The sequence below is a fragment of the Convolutriloba macropyga genome, chromosome 2 (assembly GCF_964194025.1).
Source record: "Convolutriloba macropyga chromosome 2, txConMacr16.3, whole genome shotgun sequence".
Taxonomy (NCBI): Eukaryota; Metazoa; Xenacoelomorpha; order Acoela; family Convolutidae; genus Convolutriloba; species Convolutriloba macropyga.
Genome location: NC_134469.1, coordinates 24,155,618 through 24,182,480, shown reverse-complemented (window position 1 = coordinate 24,182,480; position 26,863 = coordinate 24,155,618). Strand labels below are relative to the sequence as shown.

General features: G+C 35.4%; 2 protein-coding genes across 3 annotated transcripts in view; both read left to right on the top strand.

Annotated features, from left to right (window-relative positions):
• Positions 1-24,472, top strand: part of LOC142358464 (uncharacterized) — a 96,830-nt gene extending 72,358 nt beyond the window's left edge. Inside the window, exons 16-19 of one of the 2 annotated variants that reach the window (XM_075409861.1) lie at positions 15,122-15,308; positions 15,685-15,797; positions 23,363-23,459; positions 23,743-24,472. In XM_075409861.1, coding sequence (XP_075265976.1) covers positions 15,122-15,308; positions 15,685-15,797; positions 23,363-23,459; positions 23,743-24,054 — 709 coding nt within the window. In that variant the 3' untranslated portion in view covers positions 24,055-24,472. Of the gene's footprint in view, positions 1-5,826; positions 5,841-15,121; positions 15,309-15,684; positions 15,798-23,362; positions 23,460-23,742 lie in introns of those variants that run through there. The other variant, XM_075409866.1, reaches the window with a different exon arrangement.
• The window catches only part of LOC142358495 (proteasome subunit alpha type-1-like), a 209,505-nt gene that overhangs the window by 32,760 nt on the left and 149,882 nt on the right, over positions 1-26,863 (top strand). The gene's annotated exons all lie outside the window — the stretch shown is intronic.

Below are 26,863 nucleotides of genomic sequence, written 5' to 3'. Positions count from 1 at the left end.
AACTCTTCCAGCGTAGACTTCAAAACTAAAAGATTTTTTGAATTTCGTTTTTTTTTCGGGGATTGAAGTTTTGTGTGAACACCGGATATTTGCCATAATTTTGTTCACTTTTAGTGTAACTCTTCATAAATTAATCTTTTTTTAAAAATGTTAATTCAAATTCACATTTCAGGCCTCGAAATGAATATTGATTTGGAGTTCCGAATAGACGAAAGCCGATAAAAAGACTAGTTCTGGTCTCATAGGGAAGTTTACTATAAAAACTATCGAATTCTATTTGAGAGCTCTTTTTTTATAGAAAATTTTTCATTTTTTTTTGTTTTCTTAGGTCGGCTAGAGACTAGTCACCTTTCATATCGAGTTTCCGTTAATGACAAACCTGATTTACAGTCTAATGAAGCCCAATCAACAAAACAAATTCTCAAGGAACCTTTCTTTTTTTGGCTTCGACTCGTAATTTTAAATGAAATTTTGATTTTTTTGAGGTTTTACTAAATTTTGGAGTCCTATAAAACTCGTTGACTAAAAGTGTAATAGGTTTTGTAATGAGAATTAGTTTAACCTATCTAGAGCTTTGAGTGGACAGCTAATGGCTGTTAAGTTTTTAAAAATAATTTTTCGAGAAATTTTTCAACATTAACCGATCATAAACTCATTGTCGATATTTTTGCAATGCTGGTCCAATTCAGCAGCAACACACAGAGAAGTGAGCCTATTGAGTATATCATATTGTGAAAACAGAATGATATGCGACTTTTTGTTCCGACCCCACTTGTGGGGGGAGGAACTATATACTCAAATGGGTTTTTTTTGTTCAGACAATTTTAGCCGATCGATATATTCATCATAGAGAAATGTGAGTGGTAGCGTTAAAAAGCTCTTCCAGCGTAGACTTCAAAACTAAACAGATTTTTTGATTTTCGTTTTTTTTTCGGGGATTGAAGTTTTGTGTGAACACCGGATATTTGCCATAATTTTGTTCACTTTTAGTGTGACTTTTCATAAATTAATCTTTTTTTAAAAATGTTAATTCAAAATTACATTTCAGGCCTCGAAATGAATATTGATTTGGAGTTCCGAATAGACGAAAGCCGATAAAAAGACTAGTTCTGGTCTCGTAGGGAAGTTTACTATAAAAACTATCGAATTCTATTTGAGAGCTCTTTTTTTATAGAAAATTTTTCATTTTTTTTGTTTTCTTAGGTCGGCTAGAGACTAGTCACCTTTCATATCGAGTTTCCGTTAATGACAAACCTGATTTACAGTCTAATGAAGCCCAATCAACAAAACAAATTCTTCTCAAGGAACCTTTCTTTTTTTTTGGCTTCGACTCGTAATTTTAAATGAAATTTTGATTTTTTTGAGGTTTTACTAAATTTTGGAGTCCTATGATAAAACTCGTTGACTAAAAGTGTAATAGGTTTTGTAATGAGCATTAGGTCAACCTATCTAGAGCTTTGAGTGGACAGCTAATGGCTGTTAAGTTTTTAAAAATAATTTTTCGAGAAATTTTTCAACATTAACCGATCATAAACTCATTGTCGATATTTTTGCAATGCTGGTCCAATTCAGCAGCAACACAAAGAGAAGTGAACCTATTGAGTATATCATATTGTGAAAACAGAATAATTGGCGACTTTTTGTTCCGACCCCACTTGTGGGGGGAGGAACTATATACTCAAATGGGTTTTTTTTTGTTCAGACAATTTTAGCCGATCGATATATTCATCATAGAGAAATATGAGTGGTAGCGTTAAAAAGCTCTTCCAGCGTAGACTTCAAAACTAAACAGATTTTTTGATTTTCGTTTTTTTTTCGGGGATTGAAGTTTTGTGTGAACACCGGATATTTGCCATAATTTTGTTCACTTTTATTGTAACTTTTCATAAATTAATCTTTTTTTAAAAATGTTAATTCAAAATTACATTTCAGGCCTCGAAATGAATATTGATTTGGAGTTCCGAATAGACGAAAGCCGATAAAAAGACTAGTTCTGGTCTCATGGGGAAGTTTACTATAAAAACTATCGAATTCTATTTGAGAGCTCTTTTTTTATAGAAAATTTTTCAATTTTTTTGTTTTCTTAGGTCGGCTAGAGACTAGTCACCTTTCATATCGAGTTTCCGTTAATGACAAACCTGATTTACAGTCTAATGAAGCCCAATCAACAAAACAAATTCTTCTCAAGGAACCTTTCTTTTTTTTTGGCTTCGACTCGTAATTTTAAATGAAATTTTGATTTTTTTGAGGTTTTACTAAATTTTGGAGTCCTATGATAAAACTCGTTGACTAAAAGTGTAATAGGTTTTGTAATGAGCATTAGGTTAACCTATCTAGAGCTTTGAGTGGACAGCTAATGGCTGTTAAGTTTTTAAAAATAATTTTTCGAGAAATTTTTCAACATTAACCGATCATAAACTCATTGTCGATATTTTTGCAATGCTGGTCCAATTCAGCAGCAACACAAAGAGAAGTGAACCTATTGAGTATATCATATTGTGAAAACAGAATAATTGGCGACTTTTTGTTCCGACCCCACTTGTGGGGGGAGGAACTATATACTCAAATGGGTTTTTTTTTGTTCAGACAATTTTAGCCGATCGATATATTCATCATAGAGAAATATGAGTGGTAGCGTTAAAAAGCTCTTCCAGCGTAGACTTCAAAACTAAACAGATTTTTTGATTTTCGTTTTTTTTTCGGGGATTGAAGTTTTGTGTGAACACCGGATATTTGCCATAATTTTGTTCACTTTTATTGTAACTTTTCATAAATTAATCTTTTTTTAAAAATGTTAATTCAAAATTACATTTCAGGCCTCGAAATGAATATTGATTTGGAGTTCCGAATAGACGAAAGCCGATAAAAAGACTAGTTCTGGTCTCATGGGGAAGTTTACTATAAAAACTATCGAATTCTATTTGAGAGCTCTTTTTTTATAGAAAATTTTTCAATTTTTTTGTTTTCTTAGGTCGGCTAGAGACTAGTCACCTTTCATATCAAGTTTCCGTTAATGACAAACCTGATTTACAGTTTAATGAAGCCCAATCACAAAACAATTTCTTCTCAAAGAACCCTTCTTTTTTTTGGCTTCGACTCGTAATTTTAAATGAAATTTTGATTTTTTTGAGGTTTTACTAAATTTTGGAGTCCTATGATAAAACTCGTTGACTAAAAGTGTAATAGGTTTCGTAATGAGCATTAGGTTAACCTATCTAGAGCTTTGAGTGGACAGCTAATGGCTGTTAAGTTTTTAAAAAAAAATTTTTCTAGAAATTTTTCAACATTAACCGATCATAAACTCATTGAAGTCAGTCTCAGTAATAACAGGAGCACCTTCCTTTCTATTGCAACCAAAAATAGTCTGGTTAGCGGCTTCATCTTCTAATTAGTTGTTATGTGACTTCAATGCCACATGATTTCAATTTTTTTAAGTTTTCGATATTTTAGTGTTTTTGGTTCCTCTTGAAATCTAATAACATTATCCTGATATTGATATCTCATATTGACTTTGAGAAGACGTTCCATGGATCTTGGTTAAAAGTTTAAGAGAAAAGCTTATGGTATAAATGGTTTCGACACTTTCTTCTCGCACTTTTGTACTGAATCTGGTTTTTTCCTGTATTTGTTGTTCTTCCCTAGTCATAAGACTTATTGTGATGTCCTATTGTTTACCTTTGTATGAAAAATATTCCTGTCTTCCACTTGAGGCATAACTGAGCGTGTCTATTGACTTCCGTTGAAAGCTATTGAATTTAATGGCTGTTAAGACATAAAAAATGATTTTTTGAGAATTTATTTTTAACAGTAACCGGTCTTAAACCTATTTATGTGAAATGTAAGTCTGTCTGAGTAATGACCGGACCTTGTTGTTTTCTACTTCAACCGAAATTAATCTAGTTAGCGGCTTTAACTTTAACTATTGGTTTTATCACTTCGATGAACGGTTAGTTATTTTTTTTCTAATATTTGGAAATTTTTTGTAATTTTGGTTCGTTTTAGATTCTTATCACTTTATCTTAATATTGATAGTTGCATTAGCATAGAGAAGACTTTCAATGGATCATACATAAAAATTTCAGAGAAAAGCTTATGGTTTAAATGGCTTTTCGAACTTTTCTACTTAATTTTTGGATTTTGCCTGTATTTGTTGGTTTTCATAGTCAATGACTTATTGTAATGTAATATTGATGACTTCTGAATGACAGACATCTTTTTCGTCGCATCGGGGCATAATTTAGCGCGTTTATTAGCTTCCATTGATAGCCATTGACGTTAATGGCGTTGATACTACGGATTTTATCAGAAATTTCGGGGTTTTAATGTATTTGCTCAAATTTGTTGATTTATTGGGAGTCGAATTGTGAAAAAGAACACTCGCATTGCTGTTAAAATTGAATTGAACGTAGAAAACGTTTTACTGAAAAGTTCATCTTTTAATGACTTACACATTTTTCTCGCTCATTTTCTTTTCTGAATTTGCTGTTTTTGCCTGTTTCTTTATTCTTTAGGTAGCCGTAAATTGCTGACCGGTCTCATAAGCTTTTAATTGAGAATTGAATGATTGATATTACAACCAAAGCAGCCATCTTATAGCGAATAGTCTTAAATTTTATGATATTATAGGATTTTTAAGGATTTTTTCAATTTTTTTTCAGGTTTTGTTGTTTTTTTCGTCAACTAGGTTTGTCCTACAATTCCTTGTATTTTAAAAATTAACATGTTTACTGATTTTGTGACGTAACTGATGTTTTGTTTGTTGGACGACATGCGTTTTCATACAAAAGTTATGTGAGTGGTGTTTTTGTGTTCTTCTCTTCGTTTAGCTGTCGCTTAATAACAGTTCCCAATGATTTTCAAATGTGGCCCAATTGAAATTCCTTACTCATTCTGTATAATTTTAGCTGAATTAGTATAAATTGAATTTGAAATAAATACAGTTAAATACAGAAATAAAGTTAAATACAAAAATAATTAACAGTTCCCAATGATTTTCAATTGTGGCCCTATTGAAATTACTTTTTCATTCAGTATAAATTTAGCTGAATTAATATAAATAGAATTTGAAATAATAACACATATTATTCAGATAATAGCTAATGATTTTATTGGCTTCGCTAATTAGTGTTTTCGCAGTGTTTGTAATTTGTTGCTCGTAATTTGTTGTTTTTCTGCATCTTTAGTCTGTTCCTATGGCTCAATCTAACCAAAAACAGGTCCTATTGGTTTCATTATGACTTTTATGTAAATTTATCAAGAATTACTTTGTTAAACGCTAATGATTTTTAAGACTTTTGAAATTATTTGGTTTAAAAATGCTGATTTTTGAATTTCGCCTCGTTACTTCTTTTTGTCGACTTGATACTTAGTCTCATTACGGAAAACTTCCGTCTGCTGTATAGTTAGGAAAAAGTAAATTTGTATTGTTAAGGTTTTATCTGATTGCTTTTTGACTTTGTTACTAGGTGCTTTTAAATTTAGATATTTCTATAGAGTTTTTGTCGTGTAATTTTTGTTTTTGCTTTTTTGTGGTTGTTTTTTTCTCGTAGTCTTTTTAGTGCCATATCTCGTTGTAATGAAGCATGGTATTATTTAATTCAATTATTAGTTTGTTTCTGTAACGATTTTTTTAAAACTCAAACATCTATTTTTGATTATCTCTTCGTCAAAAATGTAAGTCAGAAGACAGTTAAGTCAAAAATGTAGATGAGCGTGGGTCGGAACATCATGTGCAAACGCACATTAACGAGCCTCCTTGTTGGTATCTCAACTCTTAGGGATGTGTGAGGTTAACATTCATTCGCTGTTTATATTATGTATTTGCAGGTAGCAATTCCCAGGTAAGGTTGTGTCATCTGTTTCCAGTGTGTTCATATGTCATATGTCACTGAAACCTCTTGTCAGATCTGCCTTTTGTTCATGTTAGTTCGTACTTTTGAATGTACTCTAACGTCACGTCGTAATTTGTATAGGAACTGCTAATGACAACTTAAACACGTCTGGGTAATTTCGATTAAGAGAGAGAGAGAGAAGACACTTGAATTACTATCATACAGGTACAAGTACCAGAAAAATGTAACCAACATTACATTATTATGACAGAAAGTGTATGGGGAGATGAACAAAAAAAAAAGAAAAAGGTAATTTAAAGTAGTTGAGGAGTTCAAATGTAATATACTCAAGCTCCTTGTTCGGGTTTAATAAGAACTTAAGATAAACCTAGAAGTTAGTAAAAACCTAAATATCCTAAATATTGTATAGCAGATTAAAGTTTACAAGACCGCCAGTGATCATTGACTGATTTAGAACAATTTGTTGTTTTTGTTTTCAGTAACAATTGTTTTAGAGTATATCTGCTCTGTTTTGAATTGAGAAGTTTCTGTTTTGTTGTTCGATCAAGCTCATTCCAAAGACTAGCCGCAAAGCTTCCGTAGGATTTTTTAATATATAGACTTTTGAAAGTGATTACTTTGGAGAACTTGAGTGCGGCAATTAAGCTTAAGATCCAAAGTGGGAAACGAAAGGTCAGTGAAAGATGGCAGCTGATTTTTAATGAGTTTAATTAAATAGTTGATACACGAATAAGCAAGAAAATTTTCAAAGCAAAGTATATCGTATTTTCTTTTCAGGTCTGATGACCGGTCAAACTTTTTTCTGAAAAAGGCAGTTTTGATACCCCAGTTTAATTGCCGATCAATTGAAGATATCGCCTCTTTGGAAAGGCTTGTTAAAAGAAGAATAGGATATTCTAGTTGACTGATTACCAGAGACCGATATAGTAACAGGCTTGTTTCTTTGGGTAAACTACCACGAATTTGGGCTAAAGTTTTAATACTTGTCATTTTTTTGAGAGTATGTTTCACTTGTATATCATACTTGAGGTGTTTGTCTGAGTGTACACCTAGGTATTTGATGCTGTGACTTGGTTCAATTTTTTCTTTGCATAAATCTAATGTCATCAATTCGGTTCTTTTTGCTAACGATGGTTTGGAAAAAGTTATGAATTCGGTTTTCTTAGGATTGACCTGAAGGTGGTTGTATTCAAAAAAGTGGACTAAGTTTTCTAAGCGGTGTTCAAGTTCTTGCTTCGCCATTTGAGGATATACATTGAATATGAAAACACATGTATCATCGGCATATTGAACTATTTTGGAGGTGATTCCTAAATCTCTCATTTCATTGACATAAATGAGAAACAAGACCGGACCAAGGATGTTTCCTTGCGGAACCCATTGTTTAACGCTGATCCATTTTGAGCTGATGCCACTAAGTTTAACTCTTTGTAAGCGGTCTGTAAGAAAATCGTGTATTAAAGCACAAGAAAAATTGTCAAAACCAATGGAGACTAGCTTACTTTGCAAGCAATGGTGGCAAATGGAATCAATTACCTTTGAAAGGTCTAGTACGCGCAAAAGACGCTTTCATTAGCCTCCATGTTTTGACGTACACATTCGGTGAAGTATAGCAGAGCATCTTTTGTAGATCCGGACTTTCTAAAACCGAACTGAGTTTGGGATAAAACATTATCATTGAGGTATTTACTGAGCTGACGGAACAGCAACTTTTCAAATAGTTTCGATAATGTTGGTTTCACGGATATGGGGCGACAATTCATCGGGTCTAGGGGGTCGTCCTTTTTGTGAACAGGTATTATATCTGCTAACTTTAAGGCTTTGGGAAACTTACATTGCATTATAGCATTATTGAAAATCAAAGTTAGTACGGGTGCCACAATATGAGCGCTGTCAATCAATGCCCAAGGTGGGATGGGAGATGGCCCACGAAGTGTGTTTTTTCTAAGTCACAGTAATTCATCGGTTACTGATTACCAGAGACCGATATAGTAACAGGCTTGTTTCTTTGGGTAAACTACCACGAATTTGGGCTAAAGTTTTAATACTTGTCATTTTTTTGAGAGTATGTTTCACTTGTATATCATACTTGAGGTGTTTGTCTGAGTGTACACCTAGGTATTTGATGCTGTGATTTGGTTCAATTTTTTCTTTGCATAAATCTAATGTCATCAATTCGGTTCTTTTTGCTAACGATGGTTTGGAAAAAGTTATGAATTCGGTTTTCTTAGGATTGACCTGAAGGTGGTTGTATTCAAAAAAGTGGACCAAGTTTTCTAAGCGGTGTTCAAGTTCTTGCTTCGCCATTTGAGGATATACATTGAATATGAAAACACATGTATCATCGGCATATTGAACTATCTTGGAGGTGATTCCTAAATCTCTCATTTCATTGACATAAATGAGAAACAAGACCGGACCAAGGATGTTTCCTTGCGGAACCCATTGTTTAACGCTGATCCATTTTGAGCTGATGCCACTAAGCTTAACTCTTTGTAAGCGGTCTGTAAGAAAATCGTGTATTAAAGCACAAGAAAAATTGTCAAAACCAATGGAGACTAGCTTACTTTGCAAGCAATGGTGGCAAATGGAATCAATTACCTTTGAAAGGTCTAGTACGCGCAAAAGACGCTTTCATTAGCCTCCATGTTTTGACGTACACATTCGGTGAAGTATAGCAGAGCATCTTTTGTAGATCCGGACTTTCTAAAACCGAACTGAGTTTGGGATAAAACATTATCATTGAGGTATTTACTTAGCTGACGGAACAGCAACTTTTCAAATAGTTTCGATAATGTTGGTTTCACGGATATGGGGCGACAATTCATCGGGTCTAGGGGGTCGTCCTTTTTGTGAACAGGTATTATATCTGCTAACTTTAAGGCTTTGGGAAACTTACATTGCATTATAGCATTATTGAAAATCAAAGTTAGTACGGGTGCCACAATATGAGCGCTGTCAATCAATGCCCAAGGTGGGATGGGAGATGGCCCACGAAGTGTGTTTTTTCTAAGTCACAGTAATTCATCGGTTACTTCGCGTACAGCAAAGAAGCGAAAGCCAAAACAATTGAAATTTTGCTCATGTTCAGTCTTTTTGAAGTTTGGTGGAGCACTCTTGCCTGCCTAGGTATTCGCCAAGCTTGGAAAACTTATAGTTGAGTAATTCGGCAATTTGCATGGGACCAGTTAAAACGTCGCCAAATGAATTTCTACGACTATCAATACTCACGCTAGGACGGGCCGAGTTTCTTTGTTCATATATGAACTTCCATCTGTCTTTGTCTGTAGACAATTGTCGTAGGAGGTCTTTATTCACTTTCGCTTCATTACTTGAAATAACTTTTCTAAGATTTCTTTGTTTTTCCCGGTAGTGTTTCCGGTTTGTATCGTTTTGGTTTTCAGAAAAGGTTCTGAAAGCATCTTGCTTTTCTTGCAGGGCATGTTTGCACTCGCCATTAAACCAGCCTTTTAAATGACTTTTTTGGTGCAGTCCTAACAAAGACTGCTTTTTTATAGGAGCGTGAAGTCTTAAGATTCTTTCGAAAGTATTAGTGAAATACTCCAGTTGTTTTTCTGGATCAGCAAAAGTCCATAGAAAACCCCAATTTTGTTGAGAGGGTTTTGCAGAATTCTTGTATAGAATAGTAACGCTTATCAAATAGAACCTTTCGGACAGCTTCTTTAGATGGTTTAATATTGCAATGGGATATTACCAACTGAGCCAAATGATCTGATTTGACTATTGTATCACATACGGATGAATCAGTAAAGGAAGTGTCGGTGACAATGTAATCAATTATGGACGACCCATTTTCAGTAATTCTTGTAGGTAGGAAAGTGTTACAGACTTTAAGACCATAAGGATTGAGAACAGTGCTTAGATTGGTTCTTTCAGATTCTTTGAGATAATTTATGTTGAAATCTCCTATGATGGTTAGGGATTTTCGCTCAGCAGCAACAATATCAATGGAACGGTTGAGTGTATTCAGAAAGTTGTCCATTAGACTTTTAGATGGATTATATAAAACCGCAACGACAGCTTTAGTTCCACTTCCCGTGGATGAGTACTCAACCTACATGCTTTCAAAACTCGTTTGCTCAAAATGTGTACACAGATCAGGATTCACTTTAGGAGACAGGATTTTTGGGACTGCTAAAAGAACACCACCGCCCTTAGTGTTGCACTTCCGATCATTTCTGAAAGAGCTATACAATGGATCGAGGTCCCAGAGTTTTTCATCATCTTCAGGTGTCAACCATGTTTCAGTAATGCCAAAGATTGTGTTTGGTGTCAAGTCTTGGATGAGTTTCATTAAGTGTGTTCTTTGTTTCCTAGCACTTTGTGCGTTGACGTGAAAAAATTTGAGTAAAGAAGGAGAACCACTAACCTGATGTTGAAGGTCCATGTAGCCGATTGCTGCTGGTCCGGGGTTTGTCTCCACGTCCCCACATAGTAGTAGGGTCTTTGCTATATGGTATATTATGTAAATAAGGAGTGTGAGAAAATATTCGACGTTTCTGGTGTGTTTTTAACCTATTTTGATTACCCTGTTGCTGTTAACTGTGTAATTAAGATTTGAAATTAAAAGGTATAATAAGAAAACCCGAACAAGGAGAGAATAGGATAACATCAATAAACTTAGTTACAGATGAATGGCATTAGACTTAGGAAAGATCAGGGCCTGTTTGTGCCTTTGACATAAGTGTATGTTTGCTTGGTGTTACCGTATCAGCCACCATTATTGAAATAGTGGTTTCCATTTTTATTAGCCCCGTAAGTATTATTATAATTATAATTATTGTGATAATTAGGCTCATAGTTGGGACGCGGCTTTAGCACTTTTCGTTTATGGGAATCCGCATATATCGCACCAGTATTAGCTTGATTAGCTCTTTTGCGTGGTCTAGGAATATGGTTAGTAAATTGGGCAACATCGGCGAACAGGAGGCTTTTCAAATAGGGGTGCCGGTCTCATCATTAAAATGAACAGCATTGTGATATAGCTTAGACCATTTTCCATTAGACTTCACTTTTTGATTAAGGGGAATGAGAGAGTATACATCAGAACAAGTGAACATATCATTTAATAGCACATTAACTTGATCAATCTTATCATTAACACCATGCAGAGGGTTTTCTCATCAAGATTTTCAACAACTGTGGGGATTTCACAAATGAAAATCTTTTGCGGCTTCAACTTTTCATATATTTGGGAGATGAGCGCTTTGATATTGTTTGCAATTTCTTCGGGGGATTTGTTAGTTTCCTTAAGAATGCTATTGGTACCATCTTGTATTATGATGGTCTTCAATTGCGCAAAGTTCGTTTTTTGCAGTATCGTCATGTTCTCATCCGTTGTGGAACCAGAATACGGGATAATCTCCATATCTAGCTGCAGCTCGTTTTGGTTCACTCTAGCAACAATACTTGAACCCGGTATCAAATTCGTGGTGGTACTTCTATATGATTAAAAAAACTGGAGCTCTCACTTGGCATAAATATTCAAGTTCCAAGGTATGTTCACACCAATTGTGAGCATGCGCAATCGTAAATGTACAAACATTCTAGATTTGGTTTTCCTCGTATCCAAATCTGCTGAAGTTTAGTTTTGCAGCACTGCTTGCCGCGACAATACCCTGTAAATACTACTTCACATTGGAGGTCTCAAAAATTTATTGCTTGACCTCCAGTACTGAAACAATTGTGAGAACTTCAATTGATTCCAACCTAAGATATAATCTTTTGCCGAGGATAGCCACAAATACTCACTTTATTTTTAATATTGATGAAATTATTTTCCGTACTCTCAGTGCAAGTATTAGCAGAAACTGCGAGCCAAACTAGCGCCTGCCCTTGGTTGAGCGATACATCTATATTGCGATACTTTTGGTTTTTACGACTCAAAGAGGAGTACTGGTGTAGCGTCTTGATTGACAATTTAGTTGGAGTGTATTTGAAACGGGAAATGCCAAACGTTACTTATTTATTAAAAACAGGTCTCAACATGTTTTGGTTTTCTCAGCATGCTGAGCAGATTTTTTGCTCTCCAGTGACAAGCAATTGTTTTAAAATGTGTGTCCTTTTACGCCTCGAAGAGGAGTATTGAGATTCTACAGGTTTTTTTTAGCTGAAGCAACTTTCATGACTTGTTCTTTTGACTTTTCTTTCCGAATATTGACTTCAGTTTTAGAACGTTGACTTCTGTTTGCGAACATTGAAGTGTAACAGTAGGTTAACTACTAATATATAGAAATTAGGATCTGCTGGTAACACTCAAGGTGAAAGGTCATTATAAGAAGTTTTCTTTCCATTACAGTCTCTTCTCCCTATTCCTTCCCAGACATCATGCCTACTTGACAATGACAAGGCCCTGATAGCCGAGTGGTTATTACCTCAGTCGAGGTGTCGTAATTGGACTCAGGAGGTCGGGGTTTGAACCTACCTTCGGCGAATGTTTTAGCACTCATAACGAAAAATGTATATAGGCTACAGTCCCAGAATCAAATTGCCCGCCTGTCATTTGAGAGCAATTTTTCAGATGTTAATCGGTTTATGTTTAATAGCTGCCTCTGCTTCTCAGCAGGCTATTATAGCTCTCCTGGTTTTTTTTACTTCGTCGAACTACATCTTTTTGATTTCTCTAGGCTAGTTTCACTCTTCTCTCATTCTGCTAAAAGTATTTTTAGACAGCAGTTAATCAGCAAAGCAATTCAAAATGAACAGAGTCAGTATCAAAAAACGAAATCAAAGAGAGAAACGGGATAAACCCATAGAGCCCAATTTTAGATGTCCGTTACTCGAACTTTGTTTTTAGTTACCATCTCTAATGCTTATTGGTATTGATACTAGCCCCTGTGTGGTTTCACTACGAAACAGGATTATGTTCAGCTCCAGAATGACAACAAATTATTTCGCACTTAAAAATTATCCCAATTGTACAAAAATATCCCAATCTTGGTTATGGGAATCCCAATCGCGGCTATTTTCCGGCAATCTGCCGGGTATGTTGTTAAGATAGATGCTTTGTTGGTAAGGACAATTCAGTGTATAACTCGGGTGGCTTTGCAAAATTTTTCCTATCACTGCAAACTTTAATTTCTACTAGTATCTGGTTTTTTTCTGCCATCTCTCAATGGGCGGGATAATTGAGGTCAGTTAAAAATTATTATGTTTCCAGGCCGTTAAAAGAATTTTATTTACTAAATCATCTTTTTAGATTCCTGATGTTACCGATTTTTGAGTATCGGTGTGGAAAAAAACATTGTACCTTATAGGATTGGAAATTTGCAGGTTTAGATTTGGTTAATTTTCTATCCAATATTTGGTTAATATCTTTTGTGTATTTGAGGAATGAAGAAGCTAGCTTTCAAATAAAAAATTGCGGCTACTGATTGAGTTAGATTTTTTTCAGATAGTTGGCATTTTGTTTATTTTGATTCTGAAATAAGTTTGTTTTCAGTTTCGTACTTTCTTGTGGAGATTAACAAATTCTACTTTGCACAGCAGTGGTAGATTGAATTATCCTTCTTTTCTCAAATGTTTTTGTTCCAATTTTTGAGTTTGTTTAATAATTGAGTTTCAATAACTGTTTCAATGCCTAAAGATTAATATAAGAAAAAGAAACGGACGTCGTATTCGAAATTCTGATCAGTGGGAAATTTTCACATAACTTCGGTTTTTTTGATCAGCTTCCTGCTTGTTTCTTATTTCATCCTGCTATGTTTTGTTTCATCCTTTTGTGCCCTTTTTCATTTTACGTTTGTTCCCACAGAAATGCTGAAAGCTCGTAAACACCATTTTTGCGTATCACTTTTTCTAGTAAGAGTTTTGGTGTTGTTTTTGTTCAATTGCGCTCAAAGAAAATTTGTAGCAATTAGATTGGTCTTTTTTATGCGATTTTTTGCTTAACCGATTTTCCGTCTGACCCATTTGACTTCTCGTCCTCAAAAATGGATAAACAGGTAGCGCCCAGCTGACATTAAGTTCTCTTAGAGCCTTTCAGCTCACTAGTATCAAAGTATGCTATTCACAGAAACTGTTTTGGAGACCTATACTGTCGATGGGTGGTTCTTAGAGGTTGACCCCCTGCGCACCCCCTCCCCACACACACACAAACACACACGCAATCCCCACTCCCATCAGTCCCCCTAACTACACCACCAATCCCCACCCCTGCACATAGTTCAGGCCGTAAGTGCCTCGTGGAGCCAAAGACGAAGCCAACGCTCGCCGTTCGTTTGAGAGCAATTTGCCCGATGTTAGTCGGTTATGTTTCGTAGAGTTTGACCCCAACACACAAACATATTTATATATTATGTTTGGTTGGGGTGAAACTTAGACTTCTCTAGGCTACATTCAGTCGTAATTGGTTGCTTTATTTCCTCTAAGTTCAAAGACTAGTTCCTCAAAGTTTTGACTAGACTTATTAGTAATTTTTTATTCGGTTTTCAGCAAGCCATTCAATTCAGCAACCGTACATCGATAATCCTAGAGCCTAATTTGTTTCCTAGAGAATTCAACTACTCTCGTATCTTTCCCATTATCATTTAGAACCAAATGGGCGCGGGTTACATGACAATTTACCCAATGCCAATATACCCAATGAACTTAGATATTTTCGTTCAATAATCCGAGTTCAAATTAGCTGTAGCTATTACACGTGTATTGTAACATACTGAACAGATAATTTAATCCCGTGTTTGGTTGTGATATATTCATATCAAGTCCCACAAGCCGCTGAGGCATGGTCATGGCCATTAAGAAATATACGTAAATGGTGACTGCCAATTTGTAGTCGGATAATTGAACGAAAATGTCAAAGTTCATTGTGTATTATGGCATTGGGTAAAATGGAATTGGGTAAACTGTGTGAGCTTTTTTATTGAAGTCATTGGTCAACAATGTTCCATGCATAAAAAGACAGAAGCTTAGTCAAGCGTCAAAGCCTGCGCACGAAATATTTTTTTAAAATTTATTCTCCTTCAGAAATGTAGGCAATGCATAGGCTCTCAAAAACACCGGCTGAAAAGAGAAAGCATCTCTTGTAGATTCCAGTCTTCAAATTTTATCATTATACGTGGCATTTTTTAGGTCTACGCATAAATTTTGTGGCAATCTTCTGCCAATTTTATAATAATTGACGCTTCTCAGCTCTTGCATTTAAGTCAATTGGACTGAATTGACTCGGAAGAGTGGGTTCAATTTAGTGCATTGAACTCCCTTTCAGCAAACGCCTTTTAAAATATCTATAACGGGTGTTGTTTCAGGAACGAGTTTGCTTACGGTTGTTCAGATCGACTGGTTTACATTCGAAAGTTCTCCCCCAGTGGCAAGGAAATGACATTAGTGAACACTCTTGTGGGTCACTTGAGTGAAGTTAGTTGTGTTGGTTGGATCGCAGATTTGGACTCTTGGGTCTCGGGATCTGACGATGCTACAATGCGCGTGTGGAGTGTTAGTAGAACAGAAGACCTGTTCCAGACTTTTATGCGCTCAAACTCATTTCCAGATCATTTAATTTTGTTCTGAAAACATGTGCGTTCGATTTGGCTCTGATCAGAGGTCACTTTCCAAGGTTTCTTGGCGACTACAGTTCATCTGTTAGTTGGTCAGAGAAAACGGCTAAACGTTTTACAGTTAAATTGTGGGCGAAGTCAAATAGGTTCTCTTGACGCCCGACTCTTTCTCTTAAGGCGTTTTTTATCTGCAACAGAAGCCGACAATTTCCTCTTGTCAATGAGGGTCACACTATCCTCAGTTCGCAGTTGTTTGGGATAGCGTACGCGTAGAATTCAATGTGTGACGTCAATGTCAAATTTGGTGTATTTAGAGCGTTGATCCAATGGAATGCACGCAAGCATTGTCTCTCCCAGGTCCAGTTACTGCTCTTGCTGTAGACAATCTAAACAGGGTCCTAGTTGTCGCCTCTCAAAACGTTATCCTGTTAGTTATCTCTAGAAATCTACCAAGTTTTCCCTGGCTCAGTTTCAAAAATTTTTAATAGCCGCACAGCGATAGCTGGGGCTATTATTGGCCTTCTCTTGGGGCGCTGTCTTTTTTTTATAGCTGCGAAGCTGTAAGCTGAGCGAAGCTATATTGCGGTGCTCTTGGTTTTTTACAATTCAAAGAATTTGAATTGTATTGGGGCGCTGTCTTTTTTTTAAGATCTGTTCACACATTTTCATGATTTTTGAAGTCAAATTGGAGTAGTGATTTTGGTCACGCCGAAACAGGAAATGGAGCGAAAAGGCGAGTGGTTTTGCGGCGTGAATTTTTTCGCTCTTATTTTAAAGTAGAGTGAGAATACGGTGTTTGAACAAAAATTCGCTTTATCGGTAGTGGTTTTTTGTTCACATGCGGCAATTTCACTTTGATTTTTACTGTTTTTTCGATTTTTTGGATCGGATTTTTTTCTAAATGGTTTTTCCCATCCATTCATAGTCCGTTCTAGGTCTAGTTTTCTGTTTAGTCAATGAAAATTCTTTGAATTGTAGGTCAGGACTTGTCCTGCTATGTTTTTTTGTTTCGTCGTCTGACGCTCTTTTTTCGTTTTACATTTGTTCACACAGCAAAGCTGAAAAAGTCAAATTTTCTGAATGACTTCTTCCTCTCACTAACGGCATTTGCGCGCGTGACGTCATTTCTCACTCGCTTTAGCAAAAGTTTTTAGGTTATTTGCGTGATTAGATTTTGATCATACGTGACTTACCTCACTCAATAAAATGACTTTTGCACTTTAAAACTTAAGTTTAATTTAATTTGTTTAAGGTCAAGGGAACTCATTTGTGCAGTTAAGGTCCCTAATAAGAGGCTTCTGCGGAAAGAGTTTTAACAAGCTATATTAATTTATCGCTGAATGTTTTTTACCTAGTTTTTTTGAGCGGCGTCGATTTTTTTTTCAATTTAGATCAGTATCTGTTTCTATCTCGATTATATGGCACGCAGGTCTATTCTTTCGCAGCTATTCCGGCAATCTGCCGGCTATGTTTTTTTAAGATCTGTTCACACATTTTCATGATTTTTGAAGTCAAATTGGAGTGGTGATTTTGGTCACGCCGAAACAGGAAATGGAGTGAAAAAGCGAGTGGTTTTGCGGCGTGAATTTTTTTCGCTCTAATTTTTAAGTAGAGTGAGAGAATGGTGTTTGAACAAAAATTCTGTTTCTCGGTAGTGGTTTTTTGTTCATATGCGGCAATTTCACTCTGATTTTTACTGTTTTTTCTATTTTTTGGATCGGATTTTTTTCTAAATGGTTTTCCCAATCCGTTCACAGCTTATTCTAGGCCTAGTTTTTTTGTTTGAATTGAATTTTCATTTCTCGCTAGTGGTTTTTTTGTTCACATGTGGCATTTTGACATTGGTTTTCTGTTTATTTCTTATGTTTTTGTTCTGATTTTTGTTAAAATGGTTTTCTCAATTCACTCATAGTCCATTCTAGGTCTAGTTTTTCTGTTTAGTCAATGAAAATTCTTTTAATTGTACGTCAGGACTTGTCCTGCTATGTTTTTTTTATTTCGTCGTCATGATTTTTGTTACGACCATATGACGTCACAGCCTCTTTTTGTTCATTCGTTCATGCAATTTCAACTGAATTGCATGTGTGACGTCATTTTTCGCTCTTAGTGGAGCAAATTTTTGTTCATGTGCGTGATTAAATTTTTGGTCACACTTGACTTACCTCACTCTCAAAAATGACTTCCTCACTTTAAAATTGACTTTTATTTACTTTAATTCAAAGAGATAAGGTCAAATGGGTGTGTGTCACTCTAAATGAAGGTTATTTGAGATCAGCTAATAGAGGCAGCAATAACTTATACAGATTTTTAATCAAAATATAACAGGTCAGCCTTCAATGAAAAGACGAATTTTTTGGTCTGTCTTTTTTACTGTCTTTTTTAAACTGCCGATCTACGAATCGATTGCGGCTATTTTCTGGCAATCTGCCAGCTATGTTTATGATAGTATCTCAAAATTTGAAATTGGAGCTTCTGAATGATAACTTCCGCTTCTGATTTAACATTTAAAAACTTGAAGTGAGAAATATCGCTGAAAAGCTAAAGGCTACTTTCTCAAAGAGCTCTTCCTATTTGAGATCTCAAAGACCTCTTCCTATTCGAGAAGAAATCGAGTGAACTAAGCAGTCAGATGGCTTAGAAACCTAAAAAAAAACTCGTACGTAAGGTTCCAAGATACGCCTCAGAATTGCCAAAAGTTTTTCTTTGTTTTGAGACGAAAGATTTTTTCGAAGCTTAAGTTCAAACATTTTTCCGTAGCAACCTGACTATGACTTTTATTGTGAAAAAAATAATTCAGAGCCCTCATTTTGATATAAATTTACCACAGGCGCTATCTTTTTTTCTGATATATAAAGCAAATTTTCACAAACATTCATTTGCAAAACAAATTGCCGCAATCTGTTTACAAGCTACACATAGCAAACACACAAGCGAGTGGACATGATCTTAATGATTAGCTTCAGAACTCCAAAAATGTAGATAGAAGATCTATTAATAGATTCTTCACTTTTCTAATTTTCCAGTTTAAACTACTGTTGAAGTGTTTAGTAATCAGATAAAGAAAAATGCAGTTCTTTCGTTAAGAAAACGTATGTCTTGTCGTCTTGAACTGCTCTCAAACAGAGTTTGTAGCTATTATTTTAGTGTTGAGTTTTTATGTCATTTCTCGCTTGCCCAATTTTTTGTCTAACGAATTTGACTTTTCTTCCTCAGAAACGGGATAAATGGGTAAGGCCTAGAAGGCACAAAGTTCTCTTAGAGCCTTTCCAGTCTCTAAGAACGCTATTCACCAAAACTGTATTTGAATATTTTATGCCGTGAAGTGTCGTTTTTGCTTAATATTTTGACCCCCTTAGTAATGTTTCGCTTAAATTTATTCGCTACAATTTATTTCGTTATTATTTTCCTAACATAAGTCCTCTAATTGCTTTTGAATTTTGTGAAATTTAAAACAAACCGGACAATGAAATTGTTTCTCGATTTTTACATTACAAATCGAAAAACAATCAAGTTTTTTTATAGCTGCGAAGCTGTAAGCTGAGCGTAGCTATATTGCGGTGCTCTTGGTTTTTTTTGTTTCGTCGTCTGACGCTTTATTTTTGTTTTACATTTGTTCTAGAACATTCTGTCTCGTCACTGCTTAAATGGCTTTTTCGCGCTTGATTTCACGCTTTCTGCGTGACCTAAATTGCGGTTTTTCAGAAACAGAATCTGTTCCTAAGACAAAGTTGATTGTAAGAAAACAGATTGTATGATCCGACAGCCGAGTGGTTAAGGCGACTGGCTGTTAATCCGGTGATCGCCGGTTCGAGACGCGACAGGGAAACTTTTTTTGCACCCAAAAACAACCTCCTTTGAAATAAACTGGTAAGTTTTATAGGCGGCGGCGATAACTATTATCAACTCACTTCTGTATCTTTTTCCATCTGTATTTTACGGCACGCAAGTCTATTTCGCAGCTATTCCGGCAATCTGCCGGCTATGTTATATTTTTCTAACCAAAAAAAACTGAGGTTTTCCTTGATGAAGTAACTTACACTGGTGAATTCTGGTGTATGATCGTCTCATTACTTAATCAGTTTTGGATCAATTGGTGGGTTTAATTGTTAGCCAAACATCAGTAGAACAAAGCGTTGAAAAATGTTACTTTTCATTTGTCACAATTTTTTTTAAAATTTTGATACAAGTTCCCATTATTTATGATTTCAGCTAACAGTCCAATGCAACCTTTAATTACATGGAAGACATGATTCTGACTGGTATTTCGCTAAGTGAAAAACTTCTACTTGACTAGAAAAAAATTACCTGTTTTTTAAGCCAAAACATTGATTTGACCCCCAAGTAAATCCCAATAAAACTAAAGAGTCAATGTTTCAAGGTTTATTGTGAATTTGCGCCGATATGTTTAAGAACAATATGATTTTCTACTTTTACAAAAAATATCTGATTTGAAGTTTTTTTTGTTGAAAACCAAAAGATACTGGTGATAAGTTTATATATTGTTAATTGGAATAGCCAGTCAACTGGAAGCCAGTGGAAAGACTAAATTAGTTAGTATTCGAATTGTCATGATCAATCAGGATCAATTTTTTTCGTTGTTCTTGTCTCAAGCAACCAAAATTTTGCCAACTCTTCTAATTTTTATTTAACTGAGCTTAAATTTTCGAAAAAATTATGTGATGTGGAGTTTCGTTTCAGCTGATTTTAGCTAATTTTTTTAATTTCCACGATAATACTTTGTTAAAGAAGTTAGCAAGATGGAAAATGCATTTCAATTTTTTTATTCTAGTAAAATTATTTATAGTATTCTTTGCATCGGTTACTTCTCTTCTTCTATCTCTTAGACTATTTTTTTCAACAGTTTTGTAAATAAATCAGAAGTATCATAGTTTTAGTTTAATTTGTAATGATTTTCATTCAAATTAAACCACATAAGTTTTCTATAGTTTCTTGTACATGTAAGAGTTTTCATTTGCTATCATTTCCTGGCAAACAAAACCAAAGAAAAAACTACGCGGTGTTATATTTTTAAACTAATTAATTAAACGGTTAAAAGAAAAAAAATTAATTTTCTTTTGATAATGTATCGGCGTCTTCTGTTCCCACGTTTTATGAAATGTTGTGTTTTTTATTCTATCGGTATTCAACTACAGAAAAAAATTCGAATAGTTCAATTTTTAATAGGACAAAGAACTCTTGAAAAAAAAACAAAAATATTATTTGGTCCTTTGAATATTTGTGTTTTTTTTTAGATGGTTAGCTGCTCTCGAACGAAGTTTGAAGCATTTGTTGTAAACGTGTTGGTTTTTTATGCAAATTTTTTGCTTAAGCATTTTTGAGTTTTTGTTCTAAACGGTTCTGTGACTTCTAGTGACTTTCACGCTTCACTTCGATTGGTTTCAATTGCCTTCATGCTGAAATGAAGTCTGTTGCTAATATACAAGTGATTGATATCGGTTAACTAACAACTACGTTGTGGCTTAGTGGCGAAGATGTGTGACTGCAGTCCTGAAGGTCGCGGATTCGAACCCCTATCGTCCGGGTTTTGCGCTCAAAAAATCCTCGCTTATTAATAATAGCCGCCCTCATCTTCTCAGCCGGCTATTATAGCGCTCCTATTTTTTTCAATCCAAGAATTGGATTGTATTGGTGCTCTGTCTTTTTTTATTTTTGTAAGATGTTTTCACACCTTTTATGACTTTGAGCTTTCAAAACGGGATAAACAGGTAAAGCTCAGCGGGCCTCAAGGTTCATTAGAGGCCCTTAGCCGCGTTTAGTAGTTCTTCAAGTACTTAGAGTGATGAAGCTACTGGGAAGGCCGTAATTCAAGGTCAACAGGTCATTTTCAGAGCTCAAGTTTTTGAGCTCAAAATGTTGCAATTAGTCTTTTCGGTTTTTTTTTTTTGTTGGACCAGTCTGAAATTGAGGTTTCTAAAAGTTGGTAAAGGTCTTTTGCAAGACGTAATTACTTTTTATGGCCATTTTAAGAGCTATATGTATTGCTACACCAAACATAAACACGGTAATTTATTCTAATTTTTAAAATTTTTTCAAGTTTTTTGAATTTTTTTGTTGTTTCAGCTCTTGGTGTCACAATAATAGTTTATTTTATAGTTTCTAGTGGTAATGGAATGGTTTTTTAACTTCACGAATTGTAGCAAGTTTTTTGATAAAACTTGCAGTTTTTTCCCATGTTCTGACGTTAGTTGTCATTATTCAAGTTTTCCAGCTCCAGGGGGCAAGAAATCTCGTCTAAGATTTGCTAATAGTTTACTGCAAAATTTTTATTGGCCATGGCATAGGCCAATTTTTTCAAATTTTTGACAATTGTTGTCAATTTTTAGGTTTCTCTAACCTGAACAGCCGAAACATCACCTTTAGGTTTTGATAATAGGTTGCTGCATAGTTTCTGGTGGTAATGGGGAATAGGTTTTAAGATTTTAATATTACAACTTTTAGCGATTTTCAAATTGTAATTTTTTCTTTAGACTTCCTTAAATTTTAGTGTTTTTCCTTAGTGGCCAGGGGTTTGCTGCTATTGAGTTTGCTAGTATTTTATTGCAGAGTTTCTAACGGCAACAAAGTAGTTTCTTGTTTTTTTAGATTGCAAATATAAGTAATTTTTTAAAGAACGCTTGCAATTTAAATTTTTTTGATTGTTTTCATGTTTTTTGAATTTTTTTGTCATTTTCTGAAATTAACTAACTTTATTGGCCAACGAAACTTTTTAAATGTTGCAGATGAGTTACAAGACAGAACTGCACAGAGAAAAAATGAATTTGAACATTTTTTCCAGACACATTTGGAAAAATATCTTTAAATTTTTCCTTTTCATTTGAAGTATTTTTCACATTTCTTTTCGAAGCATTTGTCATATTTTTTTCGAGATTATCTACCTTTAGTGTGAAATTAATCTTTTTTGAGTCTTTTGCGTGAGTTAATGACTATATTGCATTGTTTCATAATTGGCATTCAGGTTAAAACCTTCCAGAGTTTTAGGAATAATTGTTTTTTTGTTTAGTTTGATTCTTTTAGTTTCTCAACTTTCGAGATTTCGTCTTTTTGGCTGGGATTGTTCAATTGATCTGCTGGTCAGGTACATTAGTCTTGTTTTTCACTCAATTCCTTGGATTGTATTTCAGGACTTGTCCTGCTATGTTTTTTTTTACTTCGTCGAACAAAAAAATGTTTTGCTTTACCTCATTTTGCCGCTTTTGCGACATTTTGCGTGAAATCTTTTTGACTTCTCTAGGCTAGTTTCTCTCTTCTCTCATTCTGCTAAAAGTGATTTTGAACATCATATTCTCAGCAGAGCAATTCAAAATGAACAGAGTCAGTATAAAAATTGAAGCCAGAAATAGAAACGGGATAAACCCATGAATGAAGCCCAATTTTAGATGCCCGCTATTTGAACGTCGTACCTATAAGTCTTAATTACCATCTCTTATGCTTATTGGTATTGACAGTAGCCCATGTGGCCTCTCTCTAAGAAATAGAAGTATGTTCAACTACGAAATGCCATCAAAATAAATCGGACTTAAAAAATGTTTTGTACAAAAATCTTTTTTTTCAATATCTTCTATTCTTTCAATCCCAATCATGCTTATTGGAATCAACGGCGGCTATTTTCCGGCAATCTGTCGGGTATGTTTTTTTCTTGTTTTCTTTCCTTTTTAAGAACAACTCCCATTTTTCAACCTGTGATATAAATTTGTATTTTTTTATTAACCTATCGAATAAGTGCTGCAAAACACTCTTTTTTTCGCAACGACGGGTTGTCGAAATGTGAAAATTTTACTAACAAAAAAGGCCAGCCTCGCATATATTTTCCCCATTTTGAAAAACGTGTTAGAACAATAAGATTTTGTCGGATAGATAGATAGTGAATGGTTTGTTGGGTATGAGGATTGATGCTTAACACCTGCTGTAGATATTTAATGCCAGTCTCGTGGGGCGGAATAAGAGGGTGAGATAAGAGGTATATTCGTTTAGTGTGTACGACATCTTTTCGTGGAGGATTCTACAGAGGCACCGCAGTTTCTCTGGATCTATAATCAACTGCCTGTTGTTGCTGCCCGAGAGAAATCAGGTATCTTACAGTACGATATTCGATGCCTTTGACCGCTTAAATGGTTGTTTGTAAATACCGTCAATTTACAGAACTGAATCTTTTTATAGTTAAAATGAATTGGTTTCTGTTGACACAATTTATAAGGCTTTCTTATTGCCAGATCAGTCAGAATATAACGTGTCATCACTCTTTAAAATTTTGATGTGCTTAATGACGTACGTCTAAGTAGAAACCATTGTCATTATAGATTTGATTGGCTAAAAATTTCATTTTGTGAGGATACGGAACTATCTCTTTTCAGTATCTGAGTGGAGGAACTGACGGCTCAATACAACTGTGGAGTTCTCACAGATTAAATGCCTTAATCAACAATCTAGGGAAAGTGACTGCGAAACAAATCGAACAGCAGAAGGTGTCCAACATTCTACATGGCCCATCAGGACACGCCTACTCCAATCAAGGAAACAAGTCATTAAACGAGAGTGATTTCACAGTGTATGCTGATCCAATCAGTGTGCCACAGTTGTCACGAGAAGTATCCAGGCTCTCCCTTATTAGTTTGACCACTCGCTCCAGAAGATACTCGATCGATTCTGGAACCGGTGCAGTTTAAAGATGTTCAAAATTTAAAGATTTCTGCCAATGATAGCTGTTCAATGAGAAATGTTCTCGCAAAATTTGAAATCATTTTGAAAATTAACTCAACTTTTAGATGATTTACTTTTAGAACTATCAATTGACCTCAGAGAGTCAAAAAAGGAAGAGCTCGAAGATGCACTACTTAAGCGCTCTGCTCGAAAGTACTCGGCGCTTGGAATGGTTACAAATTATATTACTATAACCTGGCAGGCACAAAGGTTAAAAAAAACGTTTTGGCCGCCGAATTTGGATGAATTGATGTAGAGTACAAATACAATTTACAGTTTCTGATGTATGTAATGTATTTTGAATACGATGTACATAAACACAATTTGTATATAGATTACCATATCGCATCAAAGTGATTAGATTAATTCAAACGTTAGACCTCACTCTGATCTTTTTTGACATTTATCTCGCTCCTAAATAGAAAATCTCCAGCGTAGCTGATTGATTAAATTTGCCGATTGAACAAATGTGTGCTACATTTTCTACCTTGGTAATCGGAGCTCAATTTCAATTCAGAAGCAATTAGCGTTAAACCCCCTTTCAATTAAGGGTAGCCGTGTTTGCCTTCCTGGTTTTACGTTTTCATTCCCCCCAGGCCACTCGCATTGCTCCCTGTGATGTTATTTGTTCATGCGTTGAATAAAAGCATCCGCTTTTTCCAAGTGCGTTTTACGCAAACCATTGCAAAGAGCAATCGAGCGTTTGTTAACATTAACTCATATTGAAATTCGCGTTTGCTTGGTTTGATTGAAGGCTTCGTTTTTTGTGTTTTTATTTGCAGAAATTTATTTTTGTTAATTGATGCTCTCTTACAGGATAGAGTACAAATTGGACGGCAGTGAACAGTTTTTGTTTGGTTTTCAAAAATGTCAACTTGAATTCCACAGGAGAAAGTGTACGTGCTTTGTATGTTTTCCTTCATTTTTGTATGCTTTGCAGTGAGATACGGGCGTCCTTACGCGTCGAACTCTTTCTCCAGCCATTAATCAATAACTTCTACTTCCCTTCTCTATCGTTGACATTTTCCAAATAAATCATTATTTCCTCAGCCGCAAAACTGTACTGCGAATACCCCCTACGCTTATGCTTTTATAGCTACCCTTGTTTTCGTTGTGATGAAATATAAGGACCATATTTAGAACATTACATTCTATACGCTTTCCTTATTTTTCCTCTAAATATTGACGCAGTGCGCTATTTTGTTTAATGGTTATGCTTTGTAAATAGAGCGAGATATTGTCTTTGAAAAATAAGTTGTTCAAGAACTTATTTGTGGTTACCATTCTCCTATTATTTTCAAGTCTTTGAAGGTGTTGTTCTTGAAAGGCTTTGCATCCTTTATTAGGTGGCTATCTTACTGCTTAATTCCTCCAAATTTAAATAGCGAAACCAATCGGGTATAGTATTTTTTGGTAGATTGAAGTGATGTTCTTTTGTGTTCTGTTTGTCTCTTGAGGTTTTATTTCCATTTTCAAAGAATATTGTCGCTATTATCAGCCTTCCTTAATCTAATCCAAATATTATTGTGACCTGACGTCTCGTAATTCGTCCTTGGTAAAGGAAGAAGTGTTGTATTGATTAACGTTTTTCAACACTCATTTTCCGATAGAGTTAGGGGAGGGTTACAAGCCTCATGCCTATATAAATTTACTACAATTTTTTACGGTACTTAGCAACCTTTGAAATTTTTGATCAATAAAATGTCAGTCTTGTGGCTGAGCACATACGACACAAATTCCTTACGAGTCAATTTAATTCCGCCTGCTGTTATTGTGTAGCCTCTTGTGATCTAATCGTTTTCATAGGTGTTTATTTCTAAAAGCTCTTGCGAAGTTGGGAGCAATTATATTTGTCCCCCTGATCTGCTAAGCTTTTCATGCTACCGCTTCCGGCTTTTCCTTTGATGTTTTTTTGTCTGACCATTGGGCTTTTCGTCATCGGAAGCGGGATAAACGTAAAGCCAGGAGAGCTTTATTGTCCTGAGCAGTTCTCAGAGTCTTTTTTTGTCTCCAAGTATGTGGTTAACCAAAACTGTTGAGGAGACATAAGTTCATAGTGTTACCCTCAAAACCTCAGCACACAACTTTGCTCACCCCCGTTTCTCTCCCTCACAATTAAGCTTGAGCTATCTGGCCTCCCTGAGCATTCGCTAGCTACTGACAAAACCAACCACTCGCCAGTAGTGTAAGAGCAGCTGTCTCGACGTTGATAAGTTATGGTTGTCTCCACACAAGCGTAAGCAATGTCCTGTACCTATAACATCCAGTCCATGATCTGAGATTGTTTTGTTTTGAGTAACAAGTAAGATGTCTGTATTTTTTCCACCTAAAATATTCTTGTTTAGGGTCAGATAAATTTTTAATGCTCTAAAAATTTTGATTGATTTATTAGGTGAAATGCAGACATGTGGTTGAAAAGTCTACTAATTAAATGTCGTCCTTGTAAGCAACTAACGTGCGGCTACTGTAATCTCTGATGACCTGTTTATACTCTAAGCCTTAATATACTCTAAGAATGCAGTTCACCAAAACTGTTTTGAGGCGACAATTTCATGTTGTGAAAGGCAGTTCTTTAATCTTAGAAGTTTGACCGCCCTCAGTCAACCCCCCCCCCCCTTAGGAACAGCAACCCCGCCTTCCTCCTGAACCTGTCGATTTGAACCCCTCCCTCTCATCTAAACTTCGCAACTCTACCCCCCATCGCTTGACCCCCTCACATACACACTCCAGTCACCCCCCCCCCCAATGCTAGCATCCCTGAGCCCCAGCTGGCTA